This window comes from Poecilia mexicana, unplaced genomic scaffold (assembly GCF_051168715.1).
Source record: "Poecilia mexicana isolate PSO_F unplaced genomic scaffold, ASM5116871v1 scaffold_11, whole genome shotgun sequence".
NCBI lineage: Eukaryota > Metazoa > Chordata > Actinopteri > Cyprinodontiformes > Poeciliidae > Poecilia > Poecilia mexicana.
In genome coordinates this window covers 12,714,837-12,738,920 of record NW_028263380.1, presented here as the reverse complement: position 1 = coordinate 12,738,920, position 24,084 = coordinate 12,714,837, and the positions used below count along the sequence as shown (strand labels likewise).

Sequence of the window (24,084 nt, the reverse complement as noted above, 5' to 3'; positions counted from 1 at the left end):
GAAACCAGAAGATCGCCTGCTCTGAATATAATGACAAACTTATTTTCCACAAATATTTAATCTGAAGTTAAATGTTGTCAATACTGAAAATGAAAAAAACAAAACAAAAAGTTTAACTCCAGAAATCTTAAACAAACTTAGGAAATCCAGCTGACTGCGTTGAGTGACTTGATGCAATTGTGCAATAGAAGTATAAAATTCCCTAAAATGAGAAAAATTTAGAAAGTGTCAGTACAGAACATTCTTTCTGTAAAGTTTCGCTGCTTAGCAAGTGTAAAAATCACCTTACTTTCACAACTGAAACGTCACAAGGTTATCAGATAAGACTGGTTATGTCAGAGCGCCCTCTAGCCACAGAGCTGGAGAACACATGCTCGTTTTTTATCTTCAACCTGCCATAAAAGAAAATATATATATATATATATATATGGCAGGTTGCGTTTAATAACACACCATTTTTAATTTTCTCTATTAGACCTGAAAAGTGTGGGGTGGATTTGTAGCTGTGATAATTGATATATTGTGTGTTCACCGTGCTCATTAGTTTGCTGTAGTCAAAGCTACAATTACAGTCTTTTTGTATGTCTGTACCAGCTTTGCACATGTAGACTCACATATTTCTTTGTGCAAAAGCTCAAATATCAGATTAGATAGACAGCCTATATAAACAGTTTAGATTTTTTTTCCCTACAATATTTCTGTAAAATTTAGCTCTGAGCTTTGACTGGGCTGTTCTAACACATGAATAAGGTTGGATAGCAACCATTAAATTGTAGCTTTAGCTTGGTGATCAGAGTTGTTGTTCTGCTTTATGCATATTTCTATCAACTCCACTACTTCAGAATTACCATGGACCTCTTAGCTGCTTTCCTGATTACTGCTCTCTTTGCTTGACCTGTCAGTCTAGGGAGGCATTCAAGTCTTGATAGGTTTTGCATTGAGTCAAGCGCTTTCCATTTTCAGATAATGGATTAAATGGTGCTGTGTGAGATGTCCAAAGCTTAAGATATTGTTTTACATCCTCACTCTGCTTTAACTTCACATCTTTATCCCTCATGCACCAGTGTATTCCTTGGTCTTTATGATGTTTGTTTACTAACCTCTGAAAACAATAAGCTTTAGATTTATTTAAGGGTATCAAATTAAATACATATGCACAGGACAGTTTCACATTTGTATGTAAAATAATATTGAAAGTAGGATTTCCATTCAGTTCATTTTTTGTGGCAATCTTACACATAAAATCTTACAAAAACAAGTAAAAATTGAAGTTTAACTCTCTTAGGGCAAAAATGAGATAAAAGCCACAGTTATTTGTTTTTTTATGGCTGTAAAGTATAAAACAACGAATATAATTATCTTGTTTCTAAGACAACTCCAACTTTCCTCGAGGTAATATTCAATATTCGTTTTGACTGCGAGGAAACAGTTTTAAATTGGAAAACAAAAATTACCTGTGCACTTAAGGGAATTTAATAGGGTTAATTTTGTCTTTCGACTGCACTCATGGACTTGTGGTCATTTTCTTTTTCAGACTTAAAAAACAGTTTGGAGCTGGATGTCTCCAGAAATGAAACAAGCATAAATTCATCACTGCTTTTCCCCTCAGACAGTTTATGCTACGCCCAACTTTCGTCCCGTGTACCTTATTGCTGAGAAGAAACAGGCCCCGGAGGACCTCACAATCAAAACAAATCGACCACGCGTGCTTTTCCCCGCATCAATGACGTCACGTTGCCCCTCCCCTTTCCCCCCGCAAGTAAACAGAAAAGAGCGAGGAAAGCGCTCGTGTCTTCCGCCGTAACGGAGCTCGACGTGAGAAAGATGAGGCGTTAGCGACGAGCGTTAATCTCCCATTCACCGAGTGTTTTTTTACGGTTTCGGCGGGCGCAGCTGACTGGTTCTGGTACGCGATGATGAAGGGAGAGGCGGAAGTGAAGTCACTTGACAGAACCGTCCATGTTATTATTGTTATTTTGGTAGCCCTGTGATGAGACGTGCTGGGGAGCCGTTCGCTCTCCGAGACAGCGAGCGTTCACGGTACCGCAGGCCTCTCCGGACCCACACCTCGCCTCGCTACCACCACCGCTGCCGCCTCCTCACTGACCCGGAGACAGGAGCCTCGCTGGCGGCTGGGGGGAGGAGAAGGAGGAGGAGGAGGTTGTGAAGACCCAGCTTCAGCTCGGCTCCTACGCTCCCAAAAATAAAACGGCGACAAAATCGGCCGTAGAAGCGGCTCCACTGGTTCTGTCTGTAGCAGGAAGGTGCCGCCGCAGACATGAACGGTATCACCAAGAGCCGGTTCGAGGTAATGACACAGGGAGGGAGTGGACCACCAGCGGTTAAACTGTTTGTCTCCAGTAGGGAGTCTTGTATAAGCAAACTGTGTTTGAGTGTGTGCGTGCGTGCGTGCGTGGGGCTTTGCTCCTAATTTGTACACGCAGTCAGGAGCTGAGGCGTTTTGTTGGTCAAGGGTAATCCGAAATCTTGTTGTTGTCCTCCCGCACCAGCAGCAGACAGTGAAAACACGGAGCTGGGGACTGCTGGACAGACAGCAGGGCTGTGGCTGAGTGTACAGTCAATATATCAGGGTCTGTCGCCTGAGGTTACAGGCTTTCAGAGTGGGCTGCAGCGTTTGTTTAGTTTTCACCCCCATAGGGCAGAAGACACGGGCTGGATTACCCCAATGGCCCCCTACCCCCTCCCAGAAAAAAGACATACTACACATGAGGGCCTGAGCCTGCCCAAGGTATGAGCAAACTAAGCTGCTGCTTATGATCCCCTGAGGCCAACAGGGGGCCCCCAAGAGCTCTTCATTTCTCACGTATTATAGATTATTTAAACAAATGTAAACTTCATTTAAATTTGAGGTTTAATTTGGATTTCTAAAAACCTGTTAGGGTGATTTCACACCTGATAGACCAGTAGACTCGGTTTGATTGGGGACTAAAGTGACAACACCGGTTACATTTTCAGCTTGTGAGGCTTGATTTTACTTTGCACAGTGTGTTAACAAACGAAACACGTTGAAAAACCTGCTTACCACCTATGATGGCGCTGCACCAAGAACTACTTAAGGAAATGACGAAGACACTGAGCACAAAGGCATTTCCTCGCGCAATGAAAACAAAAATAGAGTGGTGTCAGATTTTAGTGGTTGTAGGATTTCTCTTGTGTGTTTGGCAAAAAACCAGGAGGCATTTCTCCTGCTAGTGTTTGTTTTGGTTGTATTTACCCAGAATGCCCTGCGCTACAGTCCGCTTCCTACATTTGGAGCAGACTCCGGTCCACTTGGCATTCACATATGGATTCGAACTGTGCCAGAGTTCACTTCAAGCGAACTGAGACCTAAGTTTGCAGGTAGAGTTTGAGTTTGCACCAGAGTTCACTTTTTTTGGTTTGCATCAGAGTTGGGTTACGCATTCACACCTCCCAAAACAAGCAAGATTTTCTAGGTAAACAGTCTAGAGCACTATTAAAGCGGACTAAACGGAGCCGGTGTGAATGCAGCATTAAGCAGACTTCTAGTTTAATCAGTTTTACAGTAAATCAATCTCAAATATTTGCCAAATTGTTCTTTTTTTTGTTGCTTGAAACCACAATCAGTTCAGTTTGGCTCTTTATTTTTAATAACTCCAAGTCTGCACTGAAAAGCATGATCACCTGACTGAATGAGTAAGTCAGACAAATATAAAACTTTTTTCCTCCACAGTTTATGCATCCATCCATTGTCTAAACCTACAATTAATGTGGAGAACATGTAACTACATGCAGAAAGATCCCAGCCTGGGATTTGAACCCAGGACCTTCTCGCTGCAAGGCTACAATGCGACTAGCTCTGTTAGCATAAAAGCTAGACGGATAAGGGAGAGTTTTTACGGAAACTCTGGGCCTGATCTGCATTGATCTCGGTTCAGTATGTTATGAGTGATATTTACAGTCTCGGCACTGTCTGCTGTAAATAAGCCGTGACAGCGGAGCCGTCGCAGCCAAGCACATGTCAGTGTGAAGTCGAATGGTGTCTTTAAACTAGTTTACAAACTCCTTTGTTAAATCCACGGCTGGTTGCAGACTTTCAGAACAATGGCTCCACGATATGCTTCATTAAACACACTGTGTGTTTTTTTTGTTTTGTTTTGTTTTGTTTTGTTTTTTAGATTCGCTACATAAAATCCACTGTTACAGGGAAGCAGGTCAAAACACGAGCTTTTATTCCTAACAGGCCTGCAAAAAACACTTTGGACTCTCAACATTTGACTTCGCAGCAGATTCAGGCCTAATATCACCCAGTCCGACGGGCGCTGGACACGGTTTATCTGATGTGCTGTTAACACATTGCTGAGATTCTTTAGGGTTTGACTTGATGGTACTTGACTTTCTCAGTTGGGTGTGCTCACATACTTAGTGTGAGTGAATCAGAACAGGACGTGTTGGTGTTCTTGCATGAAAACCAGTGTATTGTGGAACAAAACAAACAAACTAGGCTGGCGAGGAAAGATCGGGCTAAATAGCTGACTGTTAGACACCTGAGGTATTTTGTAGTCGGGTTTTACAAAAAGGCTCCATTATTGACGTAGTACAACTGTAATTTCTTTAAAGCAGCTTTTATTTGGTAGAAGAAAATTTCAGGCTGTCCAAGTTTGCTGCAAGCTCTCTAGGAACAGGAATGCCACCTTACCGGCTAGGGAGGCTGCACTGCTGTTATAATAAATAAAAGAACCAGTTGCTGAGGTTTATCTGCTCCAGAATCAATGCAGATTTTAAAGTCTCCATCCAAAACTCGTAATCAAGTTTCTTTTGTCCATTGATTCATTGTGATTTTCTGTGTTTCTCTTTGGTTTTATGTTAGGAATTTGCTTTTAAACAAGTTGAAATTGAGACTAATTGCAAGGAAGGAATTATTTTCTTGTTTAGGCCTGTAAATTGACTAATTCTTTGCTTATCTTGTTGTTTAGTGTATGTGGCCTTTCCTCTCCACTGGTGTGTGCTCAGTGTGAGGGACTGCTGCCAAGCTAGAGTCTCGGCATTTCATTAGATGGAAATATTTTATCTATTGTCATAATAAACTGAATTTATCTGCAAAGTTTTCTGTCAATTTGAACCTTTCTACATGACTGGACTGACTTTACAGTGCATTTCTGTGCATAAATGGGATCTTTTTAGTTTAAGTGCTTTTAGAGGTCATTTGTTGCGAACTAGTTGTATACAAATAAAATAAAATGTTCAGTTTCTAAGCTGAAGTAAAAGATAAGTGACATGCTTCAGAGGTAGTCTTAGCTCGAGTCTTTTTTTTAAAACATTTTATCCTGAATCTGCTGACAGATTCAGGACTTTACTTTTGTTTTTGGAGCATTTAGGTAAAACACTTGCAACATAATTTCTTCTTTAGATTATAAAATACTTGTAGAGTTGTTTACTGAAAATATATGTGGCAACATGAATCTTTTTGCACCTTAGTACTGCGGCGTTCCAGAATAAGGTTGGATCACTGCTGAAGTTTCCCCAAAAAGCTGAATCCCTGCCTTGTTGTTGTTTTGTTGGACCCTTACCCTGCAGCCAGAGAGCTCAATTTTTCCTCCTGTATTTTTCTTTTCCATGTTTTCTCTCTTCTGTTCTGACCCACCACAGAAAATTATCTGCACAGCAGGATGCTGCCATCACCATTTCAGACGGCAAAGATGGCAATTATAAGGTGGTTCTGAGCAACCCATTTCCCTTTGCAGATGCTGGAGGAAACGGGATTGTATCGTTTAATCTTTATTTAATCTGACAACGGGAGTTTGCTCCCAACTACACTAAGAGTTGTTCAGAAGGCGATTTGCTTCCTCTCAGCAGGCTGTCATGAACCTTTAATCAGCTTATGACTTTTGTCTTGCAACTGTGTCATAAAAGTCTGACTCATTTTCCACTAAGGTCCTCTGGATCTCATTATTTAGACCTTTAAAGGACCATTCTGCTTTTGCTTTCCCGTTTTACAAAACGTTTCGACGGGCTCCGTGATTTTTGGGACTTTCAATTCCTGAAAGATTTTAGAGTATCCTCTCCATCGTGAAGGTTCCAGCTTCTATTTTGAAATGTGTCATCTGTAACACCTTAGGGTGTTAACACCTTAGACTTGTGTGTGTGCTCCGTTTATCGTCTCCACTGGAGGATTTTTAGGCTGTTGAAAACATTTCGAGACCAACTGCAAAAAGTGATGTGCGGTGGTGTCCTTCACAGATCTCAATGTGTTTTATTGGGCTAAAACAAACTGGCGCACATTCTCCAAGTGGAAGGAAAGTGATGCATGGGTTTTCAAATATTTTTTACATCATAGACACTCGTTTTTGCAAATACAAAATGAGTGTACTCACCTACTCCTCTTTTCCAAAATAGTTCAAGATCAGTCTGGATGAAGAGCCTTTTTGAATATCAATTTTCAGGTCTTGCCACAGATCCTCAATCATGGTAAACTCCTCCATTCTAGCGCTGGCTTGATGTTTGAGGTCGTTTTTCTGCTGGAACCTCTTTGCTTGTCTCAAGTATTTTGCCGTTTTTCTTACACGACTGCCTCTATATCCATCTATTTTTCTCATGAACTCCAGCCAGCTCCTGAAAAGATGGCGCGTTTATGGCGATGTACAATGTTTGTTTTTAGATGTAGATGGGGGAGAAAAAAAAAAATCAATTTTGGTCTTATCCGCCCAGAGTACGCCTTCTTCCACATATTTGCCGTTTTGCCGTTTCCCCCTACATGGCTTGTGGAGGACTTAAAATAGGGTATGTGAAAGCTTTCTTTCAGCAGTGGTTTTCTTCTTCCAACTATTTGATAAAGTACAGACTTTTGCGGTGCAAAATTATATTGGCGTCTCCCATCTGAGTTGTGGCTCTTGGCAGCTTGTTCAGAGTTACTGTGGGTCTCTTGGCTGGTTGTTTAATTAACGCTCACCTTGCCGTCAGCTTTAGGTGGACTGATTAGGCAGTTTTTCTACTTTCTTCTCATGTTCAGATATTTGATAGAGTAGTACTCAACACCTCAAACCACCTGTGCAGTGATTGTACAGACGCATGTTGTAATTGATTGTTAAAGCCATGTTTTAGCAATGGTGGCATCAATAAAGTAATCTAGATACTTGATATTTAATTTAATTACTCATTTTATTAATGACTTTGCATCATTCTTAAGTTTTATATGGGTTATATTCCAGTTAATTTAATATGAATAGCCTCGGCTTTCCAGCCAAAAATCACCTACTTTTGTTTTTGTTGTCATATATGTGAATTCGGACAGTAAAGTGTTGAATTTTGGAATATTGTTTTATAACATAACACCGCTTCAAACTTCTCCATAAGTTTCTCACATACCTGCCTGCTGTGTTCCTGTCCACGTCGTTGGACCTTAATTATTAATTATGTGACACCTAAAAGTTGCATTTGGCTGCGGTTTTATTCAGGGGTGACCGAGGAAATGTACCGAATACATTCCACTTTTGTCTGATTTTTCTTTTGGCAAAAACCTTTAAAAACTGTGTACAATTTTCTTTCCACTTCAGCTATGTGATACTTTGTTTTGGTCTGTCACAAAACCCTGAAAAGAAACACTTTTGCATATTTTTTTTTCCCCTTTCTCCTGACTAAATGTTTAAAAAAACATCAAGGTTTAGGAACATTTCTGCCATTCCAGTTTTTTCCAGTCAAATTAAACTAAAGACTTTTAACACCATAATGACGAGCTACGTTTTCTACAAGGGAGGAGCTTGAAGAGATCTAAAAGGCTTTAAATTGACACACTGCAGTGGTTGATGCTTAAATTCAATATAATGATGTATTTTAGTCATAAAAAATGCGACAGAGCTTTATGGAGTTGCAGAGGTGTGAGCTGTGATGAAACGCCTTAAGTGCGCTTCCACATTTCAAGCCTCTTTGTCCATTTCGCTGTTACCATAGCAGAGCCGTTAACATTCAAACCAGTTTGGTTAATATTTTGCTGAAAAACTCCCTCTCTTTTGTCTCTTCGACCTCTCAAACTCTTAACCTTTGCCTCCTCATTTGTCTCCCGGTTCTTCTTTTACATTGTGGTTTTTAACAAATGATCTCTATTTTTATTTTTCTTCACTGCAATTCAGTTTCTGTCTTCTGATCTTTACTTCCCCCTTTTAGTCATCTCTTTGCTCTTTTTGACTGCTTTCTGTTTCAAAGAGGTCATGTCTGCTCATCCTGCACAGCGATCACTCCCCTTCCCTTTGTTTTCCTGTTTGCATGTGACACAGCAGGGAGTCCTCCACATTAGATACACTCACTGACTCCTTTAGGATCCAAGCGTGTCACTGACAGGATGTGCGTGTGCCTGCAGAGGCTGTGTGATTGCGGGTGTTTGCCCTAATCTGAATTCATAGCCCGGCTCGATTGGGAACGTCCTGAAACTGTTCTTCACCCAGAACGGTCTGGCTTTAATAACCTACGAGTGTGCCTAAGCATACGTGTGTATGTGTGTGTGCCGCTCAGCAGATGGCCAGACATCCAGCGAGTAGGCTAATTGAGATAAGCATGCCAACAAGCTGACCAGCCTGACAGAATTATAATGTTGCAGGGAGGAGGACACAAGAAGCCAAATGTGTCCTCTTGTGTGTTTATTAGTATAAATTAAAGATGTGTTAGCTCAGTTTTGGATGACTAATGTAAACAAGTTGTAGGGCTCTATTTCTGCTCTTGTTTGACATAAATGAAACCTTTCAAACGGCTGCGCTTGCCGCCCGGTTATTACGCTCGCAGGACACGGATTCTGTCATGTTTTTACGAGCTTGTTAAACTTACGATCCTCTCACCATTATTGCTATTTATCTTGTGTCTCTGCAGGTGTTCTCGACCGGCGATGAAGCGCCAATTAACAAGAAGCTCCCCAAAGAGCTTCTTCTCAGGTAGGGTTGAAAACACAAGCAGTAACGCAGTCTCTCACCCACGACACGACACAAATCGCCCTTGACTGAAGTCTTAGGTCGGGGTTATTCATTAGCCGAATCAGCCGTTAGCCTGTGTGATTGTATATCAGCCCCTTTCCTTGACATGTTTAAATGTGTGACCCACAGACCAATATTTTGTTACACGCCAGCTGCACACGCTCTATAAATCTGGCATTATGCGCGGCCTCACACATGCTCATCTTCCCAGGCTGATTTGTATGAGTTAGCTTATGTCTTGGAAAGAGGCACGGCTGCAGGTACCTCCTCTGATACATGATGTTATTTCTGTGCTTGAGCGATGCTAGATTGCGTGTGCATGCGTGAAACACTCCTGAGGCCTGTGTAAGCTGTATATCTGTGTGTGTGTGTGTGTGTGTGTGTGTGTGTGTGTGTGTGTGTGTAAGTAAGAGAGAGAGAGAGAGAGTGTGTGCTATAAATAGTTTGTCTTAGCTTGTGGGGAATTCCGCAGTGCTGTGTTCCTCTGCTGCTCCATCTGCACTCCAAAGAGGCTACCAGTCCACCCATTAGCACCATCACACTTTCGCTGGTCCGGCAGGGTAGAATGCGCTTTCCAGCTGCAACACATGACCCGCTGTCACGTGTGTCATATCGAGACAGTTGCACAACATCAGCTGTGAGGGGGACTTATTGTGACAGCAGTAAATCTGGTTTGTAAACCATGGATTGTGGTTTAGATGGAGCTTCTTTGTTTTTTTTCCCCTTTATAATTTTGTTTTTCGGTGAAAGACATTATGTTGTCCGTGTGCTTAAAACAGTTTCTACAGTAGCTTGAAATGGTTTCTTATATGATGAAAATAAAAAAGTTATCAGACTTAAAATTTAAGATTTAATGTTTAATTTTTATTTAAGATCAACAGTCTGCTTATAGCATAAGCTAAGCTTTATACTTTAATCATCTGACTTGTGGCGATGAAGTAAAAAATTACCATTAGTCCCTTTTCTTGCTAGGAATATGACAAAACATGAGCAGGATCAGCATCAGTGAACCCAGCATATGTACAGACTACCAGATTGTTTTGATTATGACACTGAGGAAAGAAATCTCAAATTTTGTCCTTTTGAGCTTTTAACCTCATACTGTCATAAAACATGCAGCAAAACTGGACAATTCAAGTCGTTGAGGGCTAGGATCTAGTGTTTTGAGGGTCTTTTTGCAGGAGCCTGATAATGACAAATCCATCTGTTTTTAGGTGTTTTCCAGCAGGAAGATATCTAAAATGTACAGTAGTTGTCTCAAACTGCAGTTCTCGAGATTTTGTAACTTGTAGATGCGGCCCTTGTCCTACAAACTTAAATTAAATGGCAAAACTGCCTTACTAGCATGCAGTTGAGCTGTATGACTGCATGTGAATGAGCTAGTACTGGAGCCAGGCGTGCTGCAGCAGAAAGACATCTAAAATTTGAAAGACGGCAGCCCTTTAGGAAAGGCGTTTTGAGACAACTGACGTACAGAATACCGCCCCTTAAAGGCCAAAACAACTTGTCCATATCGATTGAGGAAAATTTTGAGTTGAGCTTGAAGGTGTTTATTTTGTTACTGTGGACTCTGGCGCTGGAGTGTCTTCCACTTTATGAGAGGCTTGCGCCTTAGTGGTTCCTTTGTTGTTTCCTATTATTCTAACCAGCTTTCCTCTCTTTGAGGGTGACAGCTTGGATCACATTGTTAAAACAACGACCCAACAGGATGTTTAATGATGCGTAATTTAAGGGACGTCTGTCCAATTAAGAGGGCGTGTATCCACATGCTATTAATTCTTGCGCGCCAGATTCCATGTTTTTGAATCCATTGAAGTTGTTTGTTTTATCATAGTTCCACTCTGTAAACAAAACAAGGGTTCAAATGCTCCAAATTCCTTAAACGGCTACGACATTCATACCAGTGATGTGCGAGTGTGGCCCTGCTGAATGTTTTAGCTTCAAAGGACAAAAGCATTTTTGAATGACATGAAGGAGTAGTCTCATTAAAACATTGTTCAAGCTGTGAAGTATGCAGCCGGTTAGCATGCTCAACACTTTGGTTTTGTGCTTCTGCTTTGGTAATATCTTCACTTGTAGAGGGAAGAATACATCTGGAAAATTATTCGGTCAAATCCCAAACGGTCTGTAAAAAAAAAAACAAACCCGGAAATAATCTAGTGAAACTCGGTTATTAATTATATTAGAAGCTTGATTCACTGGGATTTCAGAAGCCCGTTAATTCCTTGTGGGCGAAAAGTGATGGTCTATTTAAACTAAACTAAAACTTTTATGTCACAGTTTATCAAACAAACAAAGAAAAACATGGATGGAAAACTGCATTTTGTTGATTTGTACTTGTGACGTGTGCAATGACAATAAAGTTGAATTCTACCTACTCTATTCTATGCGACTTGCTAATAAACTCAAAAGAAAGAAGACTGAAAGCCAGAATTATAAAAGAAAAGGTTGTACAGAATATTAAAAGTGGTTTTAGATTGATTTGTCCTTCAGTCCTGTGTGACGATTTAATGTGCACGTAAATAAACCTGGACTGGATAACTCCACTTTTTAGCGTCACGAGGGGTGTCATATTCAAGATCAACAGGATAATGAACCAGGGAATGTAACTCGCCTCATGCTAATTAAATCAGAGGGCTGGAGGTTTTAATCATCGGTAAGCATTTGTTAGGAAACACAAGATTCTTATTTAATCAGCTTTTTTTTGTTTTGTTTTGTTTTGCCCTTAAAACAGTGACTCGAGATTTCTTTTATTTTTCAGTCAGCATTGCAAAACCCAATATTCATGATATGAGGAACAACGTCTTCACAGAACATTGGGTACTTTCTCCTGAATATTGGCTTGGGTAATAATTTGATTATGATAATAGCTTGCAGTTTTCAGGCTATCATTTAATAAAGGCAGCTGCAGGTCTGAATTAAAACTCTCTGCTAAGGTTAGGGGAGGTTTATTAGTCTGCCGCTTCATGACAAACACTCTGTTTGTAGCATGTCATTCATGCGCTGTATTTTTGTGGTGCCAAAATTTCATAAGAGTTTGTCGATCTGAATAATTGCTCTTGTTTTTGGCGTTTGTGCTCGTGCGTAACCTATCTCTGTGGATGTTCCTGAGTTCTCTGCTTTGTTTTCTTGTCCCTCTGCCTCTCAGCTGGTGCATGATAAGCAGCTGTTATGTAGGCCGGCTCGCTGCGCGTATAAACTGTGAAAAACAGCTGTGATATACAAGAACTACGTCTGACGGAGAGAGTTCAGAGCCGTTCAGGGTCTCCTTACGCAGAAGGGCTGACTCAGCAGGCTCCCCACCAGCAGCACCCAAATTTATGTCTGAGCCGTTACTGTGGCAACCAGCCTCAAACTGTGCCGAAAGCTGGACCAGCTCTTATCTTGCCACGCTTCAAGGGTCAGGTGTTCATTTTTTCATCAAATAGGACTGTACACTGTTAAGATCCTGTCTGGAGAAAAAGGGAAGGATTTGACAGGGCAATCAAAGACTATTAGCTTATTTCTCGCATTGAATCTCTGGATTAGTGCTTTCTTATGTGTATTCAGGTGGAAAAGCCATTATTGAAGATGTCAGGGTGTTATGTCTCTGAATTTAGCTGTGCTGTGTTTTTGACTTCTCCCCTTTTCTGCCGTGTCTTCTTTATGAAATTGTAACTGTCACACAATGCAGTATAACTGCAGACATTTTTCGCATTTTGTTGAAGCCTGCGCAACATAACATTGCCATTTAACTTCTGAAAGTTGCAACAGTATTGGTTCTGTTTTACGCACATTTTTCAGCCATGTTTTTTTTTTTATCTCTATAATCACATGATGCACCATAATGTCAAACAAGTGGCCATAAAAGCAAGTCAAAAATCAATTTAACTCCCTAAACATGCTATCAGATTTACACCAGGGGTGTCAAATTAATTTTCCTTTTGGGCCAAATCAAGGTCATGAATGTTCTTAAAGGGCCAGTGGTGCCAGAATGTATTGATAAAACCAAAATAGAAATGCATAATATTGAACATCTTTTCAGTTGCTCCATGATTTTGTGATTTTTCTTTTGCAATAAAAAAGTGTTTGCAGTAGTAATTTAGAAATATTTGCACTTCTCTATGATGGTAAATGTGACTTTTTATTACTCTCCGTATCATTATGGATTATAACTCAACATTAGATAAGGCTGATGCAGCTGTTTAGTAGAAGTAAAAAATATTGCCACCTGGAAGGTGGGAGTAAACCAACACTTGGAGCCCATGATTTTAACCATTTTTGCGAAAAATCTGCAATAAACTCACACTTATGGATTAGCGGAAAAATATGATTTGTTGATTTTGCATAAATTTCCTTGATAATTCACAAGAAACTGGAGGGACTAATTGATGTAAAACTGATTTAAATTGACTGGTAAAATAATATTTAAACACTGTTACCTTGTCGGTTCCATTTATGTGTCCCTTTAGAGGCTAGCGGGCCACATAAAAAGCTATGGTGGACCAGATGTGGCCCCCGAGCCTTGAGTTTGACACACATGCCAGTTACATGTTATATTTGAATTATGGTATAAAATAAAATCATCTGTTGCAAACTGATGATGTGATGACAACTGCAGCTGAAGTATTGTGCAGCTCTGCAGTCACATACTTCAATATGTCGGACTGATTGCTGGATTAATTCTGAGATAATCTGAAATTTCACATAAATGCTTAGTAGTTCGCACGTCTTAGAATGGCTGGGACAACAAACAATTTTCTGTGCATCTGATTGATTTTCATTTGAGTGTTTATAAACTGAATTCTGTGGGTGGTAAAAAGCCTCTCTGACACACTTTAATAGAAAGTTAGATTGTGCTTGATTAAAACAGACAGTCTATCAATAATCAGTGTGATGGCCATTAACCAGTTATTAGAAATAGGATCGATGAGTGGGAACGTGATTGGTCAGCCGCAGTGATGACTGATTCTGTGTTCCTGTACAGTGTGTGTGTGTGTGTGTGTGTGTGTGTGTGTGTGTGTGTGTGTGTGTGCTGTCTGTGAACTGGGAGCAATGTTATACTGTTTGTGTGGTCCTACTTTGCTGACAGAAAAACTCTGGTATAGATTACACGGACATGTCTGAACATGTCCCGACCCAACACGCCTCAGAACACAACACAGCCTCTGTCTGGGTAAAGAGAGGAAAACAATGGACAGCTCGTGTTAAAAGGACATTCACACGACAGCTGTACTTTAAACCTTGGCACCGTGACAATCTTTTAAATCTATATTTTCTATACATCTGTCCTTTAAAACAGCTTCTATGAGACGGAACAAGTAGTTTCACTACTGGCAACTGGGACGGCAAACGCCTTCATGTTAGTGTTTTTGGGCTCATTTGGATCCTCATGTATATGCATGTACTGTACGTTTTGGATGTCTTGAGTGCCAGAGATTACTCATTGGCAGATTAATGGATTGAGCTGACCCAGTAGCCCGGCTGCATGCGGCCCTTTGTGGATGACCGGCCCTCAGCTCAAACACCGCCTCAATGTTGGGCTCTCCTGCTGCCAAACTAACAGATTACCCCTTATTTTAAAGCCACTTGTCAGACTAAAATAAGTCAAACTAGTATCTACGGAACATGTCTTATTTCTGTTGTTTTTATATTGTAAAATATGATTTATTCAAGATTAAATCTAAGCTTCCAGATGCCAGTTCCTCTGGTGACATCACGAAAGGCTTAAGGAGACTAATCAGAGTTGTTCACTTGCCATATTGTTTTGCAATGACTGCTGATCAACTCTTGATTCTTGTGCCTCATGTGATGTCATCGATACAATGGAGGACAAAGCAAGTTTAATTGTTCTTTTTGTTTATTTCTATCCTTTGAAATCTTTCATTTTATGAAATTGTTATAAAAATTCATACATCAAGACCTAGCTGTGATTATGTTGCCAGTAAATGTGTCAGCTGAAGAAAATGCACCACTAGAGAGGATTTAAAAAAGAAGAAGAAAAGAGTTTAACGATGCAGAAGAGAAAATGCATCTAACCATAGCAATAGCTGTGAAAATTGTCAAAATTAAGATAAAGTTTTTGTTTCTCTTTGCAGAATATTTTCCTATTTAGACGTGGTTACACTCTGCAGATGTGCACAGGTGTCAAAGGTAAGCACAATCTTTCAAAACTTTATGCAAATGTACCCACTAGCGCTTCTGATTCCAGCAAATATCTTTTAAATGACATCCTAGATCCGATTTAAACTCTTTGACCAGTCTTGAATTTCCTTTCAGTGTTAATAATGAAGTGCCCTCTGCTGGCCTGAAGCAAATTAACAGTGCCATAGTGGACTAAAAACATAAAGCTGTTTAGAATTGAATCATCTATTTAAAAACAAAAACACGGAAGTTCAGTTCTGCACAGGGATACGTTTCTTTTTCTGGAGCTCCTGGTGTTTTTCTTGTAACATTCGAAGTCAGTCCTCATTGCTTTTACTGCTGATCTCAAAGTGACAAAGTAACCTGACTCAGAGAAAACTATATAATTTTCTCAACACCTCCATTTTTCGGCTGCCTTTTCATCCCAACCTACTTCTTTTTTATTCTTATTTGGACTGATTTTGGTTAAATTATTCAGGGTATTGGACATCTTGTCATAGTTGGTAAAGAATTATTAACATCATCTGCACTTTTAGAATGACCTTCCCAGAGTTTGGAGAGATATTTACTGAAGAACTAAAATTAGAAAAAGTTACGTAGATCACAAATGAATACCAGTTATTGAAGTGTTTTTGGACATTCTAGATAAATTTTCTTAAAGTACTTTCACTTTATCATTGAGATCTGTTTCATAGATAGTGTAAATGTATATACATTATGTTTTTAGGTACACAAATTGGATTTAATCTTAAATAACTTTTGTTAATTAAATGGTAATAATTTTGATTGCTCTATACATAAAAATTATATATTTTTTATTATTATTGCAATTTCATTTTAGCTAATTTCCCATATTAAGCTTATCATATTTTAATTATCAAGTTTATTTAAAAAAAAAAATGCTGTTTATAGTCATTTGCTTTGGCCATATGGGAGTAAAACTGACCATTAAAGGAATGGAAGTATTCACATTTCTAAAGATTATTAGGAAATTGTCTTTAACGTATTGATGCTGAGTTTCATGAGTTCGCCATGAGGCTGGCTCTCTACCAGCTTCCCTCGTGCTACAGGAAATGCCATTCGTCCCTCTCCACCTCTGTCTGACCCACTTCCCCGTCCGTTTCTGGTGTGCCCCTCTCAGGCGTGGAACGTCCTGGCTCTAGATGGCAGCAACTGGCAGAAGATCGACTTGTTCAACTTCCAGACTGACATAGAAGTGAGTCCCGTGGTTCTGATGGCGAAGGCGATAAAGTGGACAGTAATGTATTCGCCGCATGTGTAAATGTGAACGTTGGCTGAGCAGCATTACCCAGCTGAAGGCTTAGTGCTGGGTCAGTAGGCTTTGGTGTGGACTGTGACGTCTTAGCTGATCCACTGTCCTGTTGCCCACTCACATTGCTCTCTCTCGCTCTCTCTGTTTGGCCTTGTGTCCCTCAGGGCCGGGTGGTAGAAAACATTTCGAAGCGTTGTGGAGGCTTCCTGAGGCAGCTTAGCCTCAGGGGCTGCCTGAGCGTCGGAGATGCTTCTATGAAGTGAGATTCCCATTGTCTCTCTGGCACACACTGATTAGATGAGTGCACTTCAGCTTTGATCTTTTTTTCAATAAAAGAAACTCATTCTCTTGTTGGTTTGTTTACTTGCTGCTATTGCCTCTGTGATTATAAGTTTAAGCAGCTTGTACTTCTTCATTCCCTGGGGATTCTACTGGGAGCTCGTTTATTTACGTTTCATCCTAGTTTACTTTGTACCCACTCAAAAAGAAGAAGGAAATGCAACCTCTTGTTATACACTTCTTTTGTATGATGGGCTCTGTTTCTTCTATAAAAAAGCAGGTTTACAAAAATGTTCCTACTCCTTGAGCTCTTTCTAATTTGCTCACATATTTTGCCATGCATTTCATTTATTCGTCATGTAATTGTAGGACTGTTGAGACTTTATACGTGGCACATCTACAAAAGAATATCTTCCAAGTATTTTATAAATAAGAAGGAAAAAATGTGGTTCATCTTTGTACAGCTGTTAGTCTTTTGGGTATGTCTCCACCAGCATTTGACATTCAGAGACTGAAATCTTTGCCCATTGTTCTTTACAAAATGGCTCAGATTGTTTTCAACATTGTAAATGTTAGTTTTGACACAGATTTTCAATTGGATCTAGATCTGGACAATGAAATTTGTGAATATGCACTTTATTTTTGACTCTAGTCACACAAAATCTAGCCAGCTGTGCTCTCCCTGCTGAAGAAAAGCTGCCACCAGCCTGTTTTGCCATTAGGATGGCCTTTCAGACGAGGGTCACAAAAAGTTCAGTATGGGTCCCACCTGAACAAACAACCTTCTTCAGCCTGTTTGCTCTATAAATCTTTGAAAACTTCAGAAACACATTTTCTTTTCCTAGTTGCTCTGGATTTTATTCAGAAATATCAGGCATGGCACACTTTTCAGATTTTTGTTAGAAAAAGTCTTAAAGCTTTCAGTTATTCTCCTGTATCACATAAAGTCCCAATTAAATGCATTAGTTTGTAACAAAGTGCGAGGTGCTTTCAAAGGGTATGAAAAGGGTAAATGCACTATGAAGAAGTTCAATATGTAGCTAAGGGTTGAAGGTTTCGAATAAGAGCAACATATGAAATAAGACTGTATTGGCTCCTCACGCACTCCCACGATCTGACTTTTAAGTTAAAAAAAAAAATGAAACGGTTCTTGAGAAATTCCCTTTCTAACGCTTCACCTGCCTCCCAGGACATTTGCTCAGAACTGTAGAAACATCGAAGTGCTGAACCTGAACGGCTGCACCAAGATCACAGACAGCACCTGCCTCAGCCTCAGCAAGTTTTGCTCCAAGCTCAAACAGCTGGATCTCACCTCCTGCGTCTCCGTCACCAACCACTCCCTCAAGGCCCTGAGGTATTTCTGAGGTCGTAGCCCTGCTTTTAACTCTGCAGGTCTTACACACTTAAACGTTTTGCAAACGCTGTTTGTGAAAGCGCCTTGATTTTCACACCTTTTTTTGTTTTCACGTTGATGTTGTGTAGCGACGGCTGCAGAATGCTGGAGATGTTGAATCTGTCGTGGTGTGACCAGATCACGCGTGACGGCATTGAGGCCCTGGCTAGAGGTTGCACTGGTTTACGAGCACTTTTCCTCAGAGGCTGCACGCAGGTAAAGCACACAACTTATTTCATTTTACTACTACTCTTTCTTTTTGCAGTGCATTATTATATGGTTGTGTGAATTACATTTATAAAATGTTTTATCTATTATGGAGTGTTAGAAAAAAGGGAGTAAACCTCTGGCAAAAAATCTCAAATTTTCTAAAAAAAAGAAAAGTATTTCATTGCACAGCTAAATAATAGAAATAGATCTCACTAACAATGTGTTTTGCTCTAAACCAGCTGGACGACGGCGCACTGAAGCAGCTACAGAAGCACTGCCCTGAACTGACCACCATCAATATGCAGTCCTGCACAGTAAGTCCAGCATTTCTTTTATTGAATGGACTAACTATTAGTGATAACTGAGGGGAATGTTTGTGTGACTGAATGTTCTTCTAACTTGTTTTTCTTTGTCCGACACCACCAGCAAATAACAGATGAAGGCCTGGTCAGTTTGTGTCGGGGATGCCACAAGTTGCAGATCCTCTGCATATCTGGCTGCAGTAATGTCACTGACGCCTCTCTGACTGCACTGGGACTTAATTGTCCTCAACTCAAGTAAGTGACATTACTTTAAACGTAGCTGGTTTATCTAAATGCATAAAATTTGAATTTGAAGCTCATGATTGGTGTCAGCACCCCCTCCTGGTCACAGATTTCTTTAATGGAAATATTTGCTTTATTTTCTGTTTTGCAAGAATCCTTGAGGCTGCGCGATGTTCGCTTGTTACTGATGTGGGGTTCACGGTTCTTGCACGGGTGAGTTTTATTAGTTTTTACTGGTTACTTTCACATCAGATTACGACATACTCACGGTCTTCTGGACAACAGTACTACTGGACGAGGTTAATTCTCAATGTGTGGAATTTGCCTGCGTTTATGGTAGGTTTCTGCGCCTCCCCCATTACTTGTAGCTCCTCTGTGGGGAAAATGAACACCACTGATTCGTCAGATTATCAGCAGAAGGTTAGGAGGGCTTTAAGTGTTGAACACTGTGCACTACTGAGTGCAAATGTTGTTTAATGGAATTGCACAACATTCAAAGTTGGTATATTTTCTACTGATCACGGATCTGATCACACAAACGCTCTCAAGCTGTTTTTCTTTTTTTTTTTTTTTTTTTATGAGTTGCAATGGGACTATTGTAAGTCTGTTGCTCGTGACTTTTCCTCCCCATACTTTGTCTTCATAGCTAAAAACATTGCCTGAACCTTTTCTTGACAGTATAATACATTTTGCATCCATAAGTAACTGTCATCCACTTTCCAGCTGATTGTTGACGCCGGGGTGGGGTCTTACATCAAAGCGAAGGGTCTTGAGCCAACCATCTATTTCACTTACCATTTCTAAATTGAATTGAATTTACTTCTGAACAACCCATCCATTTTTTTTTTCCCCACAGAACTGTCATGAGCTTGAAAAAATGGACCTGGAAGAATGTATTCTGGTAAGTGAATATGTGGCATTTAACGTATCGCTGATCATTTATCGTGAAAAATTTTCTATCATCATAAGAATTTTTGATTTATTGTTTTGACAAGTTTTATGTAATGATGTTGAATAAAAACACAGAACAAAAATATTATTTTTTATTATAATCTTCTCTGCTGTTGATACATTAATCCTCTCATTCCACAAGCGCATCAATAAATATGCAGCTGTGTGCAACTTAGTGATACAAATATCACTTCTTTCAGTAACCGGTGTCCTGAAGAAGCCTATTTAAATTAGGCTTCTTCATTATCAAAATACTTCCTCAAAATATCGTGTCAAAATTCAAGGCCTTTCTCGCTCACCCCCTACTTCTGTGAAGAGGTTAGACTGTAGCAGGCTGGAGCAGTATGACTATGTGGTTTTTTTTCTTGTTGCACACCCTTTGAATCACTATTAAATGCAGCGAGCAGGACAGAGAGAGACTCGCTGCAACACATTATCATGCAGCGCATCACTCCACATTGAGATGTCAGCCTCTAAGCTGTGTGGAGACATGTGAAGACATTTTCTAATCAAGCCCGTCCTCCCCCCAGGTGACCGATAACACCTTGGTTCAGCTGTCGATCCACTGCCCACGGCTGCAAGCGTTGGTAAACATTTAGACCTGCACTGTCTGAATTTGTGCCAGAACCCTCTCAGCCTGGCTGTGCATCAACGTGTCTTCGTCCGTTCTCTCATGCCACCCCACCCCCGGCAGTCCCTGTCCCACTGCGAGCTGATCACCGATGATGGCATCAGAGCTCTCAGCAACAGCACCTGTGGTCAGGAGCGCCTCACGGTGGTGGAGCTGGACAACTGTCCCCTCATCACCGACGTGACCCTGGAGCACCTCAAGAGCTGCCACCGTCTGGAACGGATCGAACTCTACGACTGCCAGCAAGTCACCAGGGCTGGCATCAAGCGCATCAGGGTGAGCGGCACAAGCGAAGAGATGTTCATTCGCATGTTTGTTTTTTTTGCTTTTCTTATTGTGAAAAGGGTGCGGTTTATTTACACTTTAGGGATTTTGATTAGATGAATCTTGGTTTGTTTTCAGCATTGTTTTCTAGGTGAGAAGGATTTTTACATGGCTTCTAATTTTCAGCAGAAAATAGTTTTTCAAAGTCAACAAAGTGCAACATTTTTACAAAAGTAAATATGGCAAACTGCATGAATTTCAACTGGCAAATCAAATTTCTTTAGTTCGACAAACTGAAAGAACATAATTGTAGATCTGAATTTAGTGGGGGTAATTATTAACATGTGTCAACATTTCAGCTAACTTACTGATGGGTCTATATTGTTGCATGAAGATTTTACTTAATCTAAACATGGGCATTAGGGCTGACAGTTCCTTCAGAAGATAAACAAGTTTCAACATCATTCAGTTAATGTCCTTTCTGGGTGTTTTGTCTATGCAACCAAGTCTCATCCTGTGTTAATTATCATTCTTGCCCAGTAGAAATATTACAGAAAGCACTGTAAAAACATGTTGGTATTATAAGAGGTGAGCTTATGTAAAGCTCCTTCTTTCATGCTAATACTGTTCAGACTGGTTATCATGGACATGTCTGTCATTGCAAGATTTTAATCTATTATGGATATTTTCTTCCACACAAAGTCAAAATGTATACATGCAGAATGAAATGTATACCTGCACTCCCACTGCTATTGGGCTAATTTTCTCTTACCAAGTTCATACCTGACAACATGCAACAATAAAAGCTCCAAATAAATTACATTTATGCTGATGACAAGTGGATTTAAACTTGTGACCAAACTAATAAATGTATTTCTTTATTGCACAGGCCCAGCTTCCGGATATCAAAGTGCACGCATACTTTGCCCCAGTAACGCCTCCCCCCTCTGTGCATGGAGGGGGCCAGCGACTGTGCCGTTGCTGCATCATCCTCTGACAATGGAGAGCCAGAGGGGGGCACCTCTGTCTACAGGTCCTGCTGCTTTGATATGGGCTCCGAATGGGTTGTGGGTGGGTGGGAGGGAGGAACTGGGGAGACAGGGGGTGGGGGGGCTAGGGTAGGCGGTGAAGGAGAGGGGAGGGGCTGGACCCACTCACTGCTCCTGATCATAGATCAATACATGGACTGATCTCCACTGATCCCTGATCGGTTTAAACCGCACCTCCTCTCTCTTCCTGCTCACCAATCGGCACTGCAGCAGCACGGGAGGCGGGGGGTTTGGAGAGGTTGAAGGAAAGAGATATGATTGGATGGACTTTCTTTATTTCTGTCTTGTTCTCTCCTTCATCCTCCAAAGACAAAAACAGGTTCTCCGCTTCATAATGAATCACGCACCGCGGATATCCAACCTTTCGGTGTAAGAGACTGCAGTGGAACATCAAAAAACAAAATGCATCATTTTCAAACACGAAAAACAAAAAAAAGAGAAGAGGTGTTCTCTCCATCCTGGACAAGCTACAAACTCCAGAGTTTCATCTCGGCCGATCACACGTTACCTTTACGTGACCATCCTGTGATTCTTTTTTGCTTCAGCTAACAGACTTGCAGCTCTGTGAGAGACGAGAGCCGGGATGTGGCTGAAATGCAGATCTTGTGCAAGTACTGTCACAGCGAGCTCGAGTCTGAAGTGTGGAACACTTGGGACGAACAGGAAGTACAACAAAACAGGACATGTGACCTATTTGTGCATCTGGGAAACTTTTTGTTCAGATTTTGATTTTGTTTGTACAGAGAATGTTTTGCAACACACACACACACAAAAAAAGAGCTTCACAGCAACTCACTCAAAAACTGGGGAAAAGGCCAAACAACTGCAACTCCTTTTTTTTTTTTTTTCCCAGTGCTTATTGTAAGTGTCCATGGCTGTCTATTCAGAAAGAGACATACGCTTGTCTTTTTAATGTAAAAACTGTTGCTGTTTAACAAGAAGGACCTATGACAAGACCCTGAGGGTCAAAAAGCGTTTTATTACACTGCTTCTGGAAAGAGTGACCTCTGTTGTGACCTGTGTGGTTCTGCTGGCTTGTAGGCCCTGGTCCAATCCTGTCAGTTAGCCCTGTGAACTATCTCCTACTTGACACTGAAGCATTTGTTTACATTTCAGATTAAGGTTAGCAGCAGAGGCTAACCTGTTTACATCGGAAGGTTTCCAGTCCCCATTACTGATCAGAGTGAGTCTGAGTAGTTTATTACACATATGTGACTGTGGCACACAGTTAAGGGGACTGTGACATCCAGTATTCAGATTTATTGCTGTGTGTATCTGGATATCAATCAGGGCTTTGGTAGGTGGAACTGCTTCAAAACTGAAATCGAAGAGAGCTAAAGAATTGGCTTCGAGACTGAGCAAAGGCACCTCAAGTTTTTTGACAATCACATAAATTTATTTATTTGAAAGTCTCTCTAGTATAGTTCTATGTAACTGTCACTTTACCTTTGTTGTAAGATGTTATAAATTGGCTTTTATCTTTCCATTTCAGCTGTTTACAGTTGCTAAGCAGTGCATTAATATTTATTAAGAATGGAATCCTATACTTCTGAGGAAATTTGCCAGAATAATTTATTAGATTTAACACAGAGTTCCTGTTGTCACTACAGAAGATGCAAAACCTAGCAAAGTTAAATGTGATTTCTGGAAAGTCCTAAAATTGCTGGTTTAATTTGCTTAGTATGCCTTAAGATCAACAGGATCTCACCTTTGTTTTGCCATGATGGAAATAGAGCCCCTTAAAATGTTTCCAACTAAATGAAACCAGCTTGTGAGATAATGCTACACTAAAAACTGGTAAATGCTGTCTAGTGCCAAGTGCTTAAAGGCTTTGGAAAGAGGCAGGGCAGTGGGAAGGATCAAAGATTAAGAAAAAGGAAGATTAAGATTTAGATGGATACATAGCTGGCATGACTGGTTGTTATACTAATGTCCTCTGACAGTTTTAACAGTTTTATGTTTAAGAAAAATAAAGAAATACATGAAAAAATAGACAAATGAACAAATAAAGATGACTAATAGTAAACTGTTCCTGTCTCTTTAATGAAACCAGCTTTCCTCCACAATCTGGAAAATTATAGAATTTGTTTTCAGAATTTCTAATTCAAGTAAAAATATTGTGCATGGAAAATATTTATTTCCAGAATCCATACCCATTTTAATTCTGGAAATGTTTCACTGTATACACATCTCCTCTATGAAAGTCTTTATGGTAAAGTTTTATTTAAAGTGGCTTTAAAAAAACTTAAGTGGTGACAATCTGAGTTAAGAAAAAAATTATATATTTTTGCCAAAACATCGGTAAGTTCTCTGAAATTTATCTCTACATCTGAGGGGCCGTTCTGAAGAAAACTGCGGCAGATCGGCATCTAGATGTCACCAAAGGGCCATGCTGAGAGAAGACACGCCCACATAAATAAGGTGTAATTT

The 24,084-nt window shown here is 40.3% G+C and overlaps 1 protein-coding gene across 1 annotated transcript; it reads left to right on the top strand.

Annotated features, from left to right (window-relative positions):
- Positions 1–1,773: 1,773 nt before the first annotated feature.
- Positions 1,774–23,680, top strand: fbxl2 (F-box and leucine-rich repeat protein 2). The gene is made up of 14 exons (XM_014987692.2): positions 1,774–2,308; positions 8,836–8,897; positions 15,014–15,068; positions 16,201–16,275; positions 16,497–16,591; positions 17,801–17,965; positions 18,094–18,220; positions 18,454–18,528; positions 18,641–18,771; positions 18,912–18,972; positions 19,616–19,660; positions 20,241–20,297; positions 20,405–20,617; positions 21,495–23,680. Exons 1-14 carry the CDS (start codon positions 2,279–2,281, stop codon positions 21,600–21,602), a joined length of 1,299 nt encoding a protein of 432 aa, XP_014843178.1. The 5' UTR covers positions 1,774–2,278; the 3' UTR covers positions 21,603–23,680.
- The last annotated feature ends 404 nt before the right edge of the window (positions 23,681–24,084 follow it).

Bases quoted from the DNA above. Each gene is read 5' to 3' on its own strand.
- fbxl2 (XM_014987692.2), top strand. From the start codon at position 2,279: ATGAACGGTATCACCAAGAGCCGGTTCGAG. The intron at 15,069-16,200 runs GTAAGCACAATC...TGCCCCTCTCAG, and splicing joins GATGTGCACAGGTGTCAAAG to GCGTGGAACGTCCTGGCTCT. The intron at 19,661-20,240 runs GTAAGTGAATAT...TCCTCCCCCCAG, and splicing joins ACCTGGAAGAATGTATTCTG to GTGACCGATAACACCTTGGT.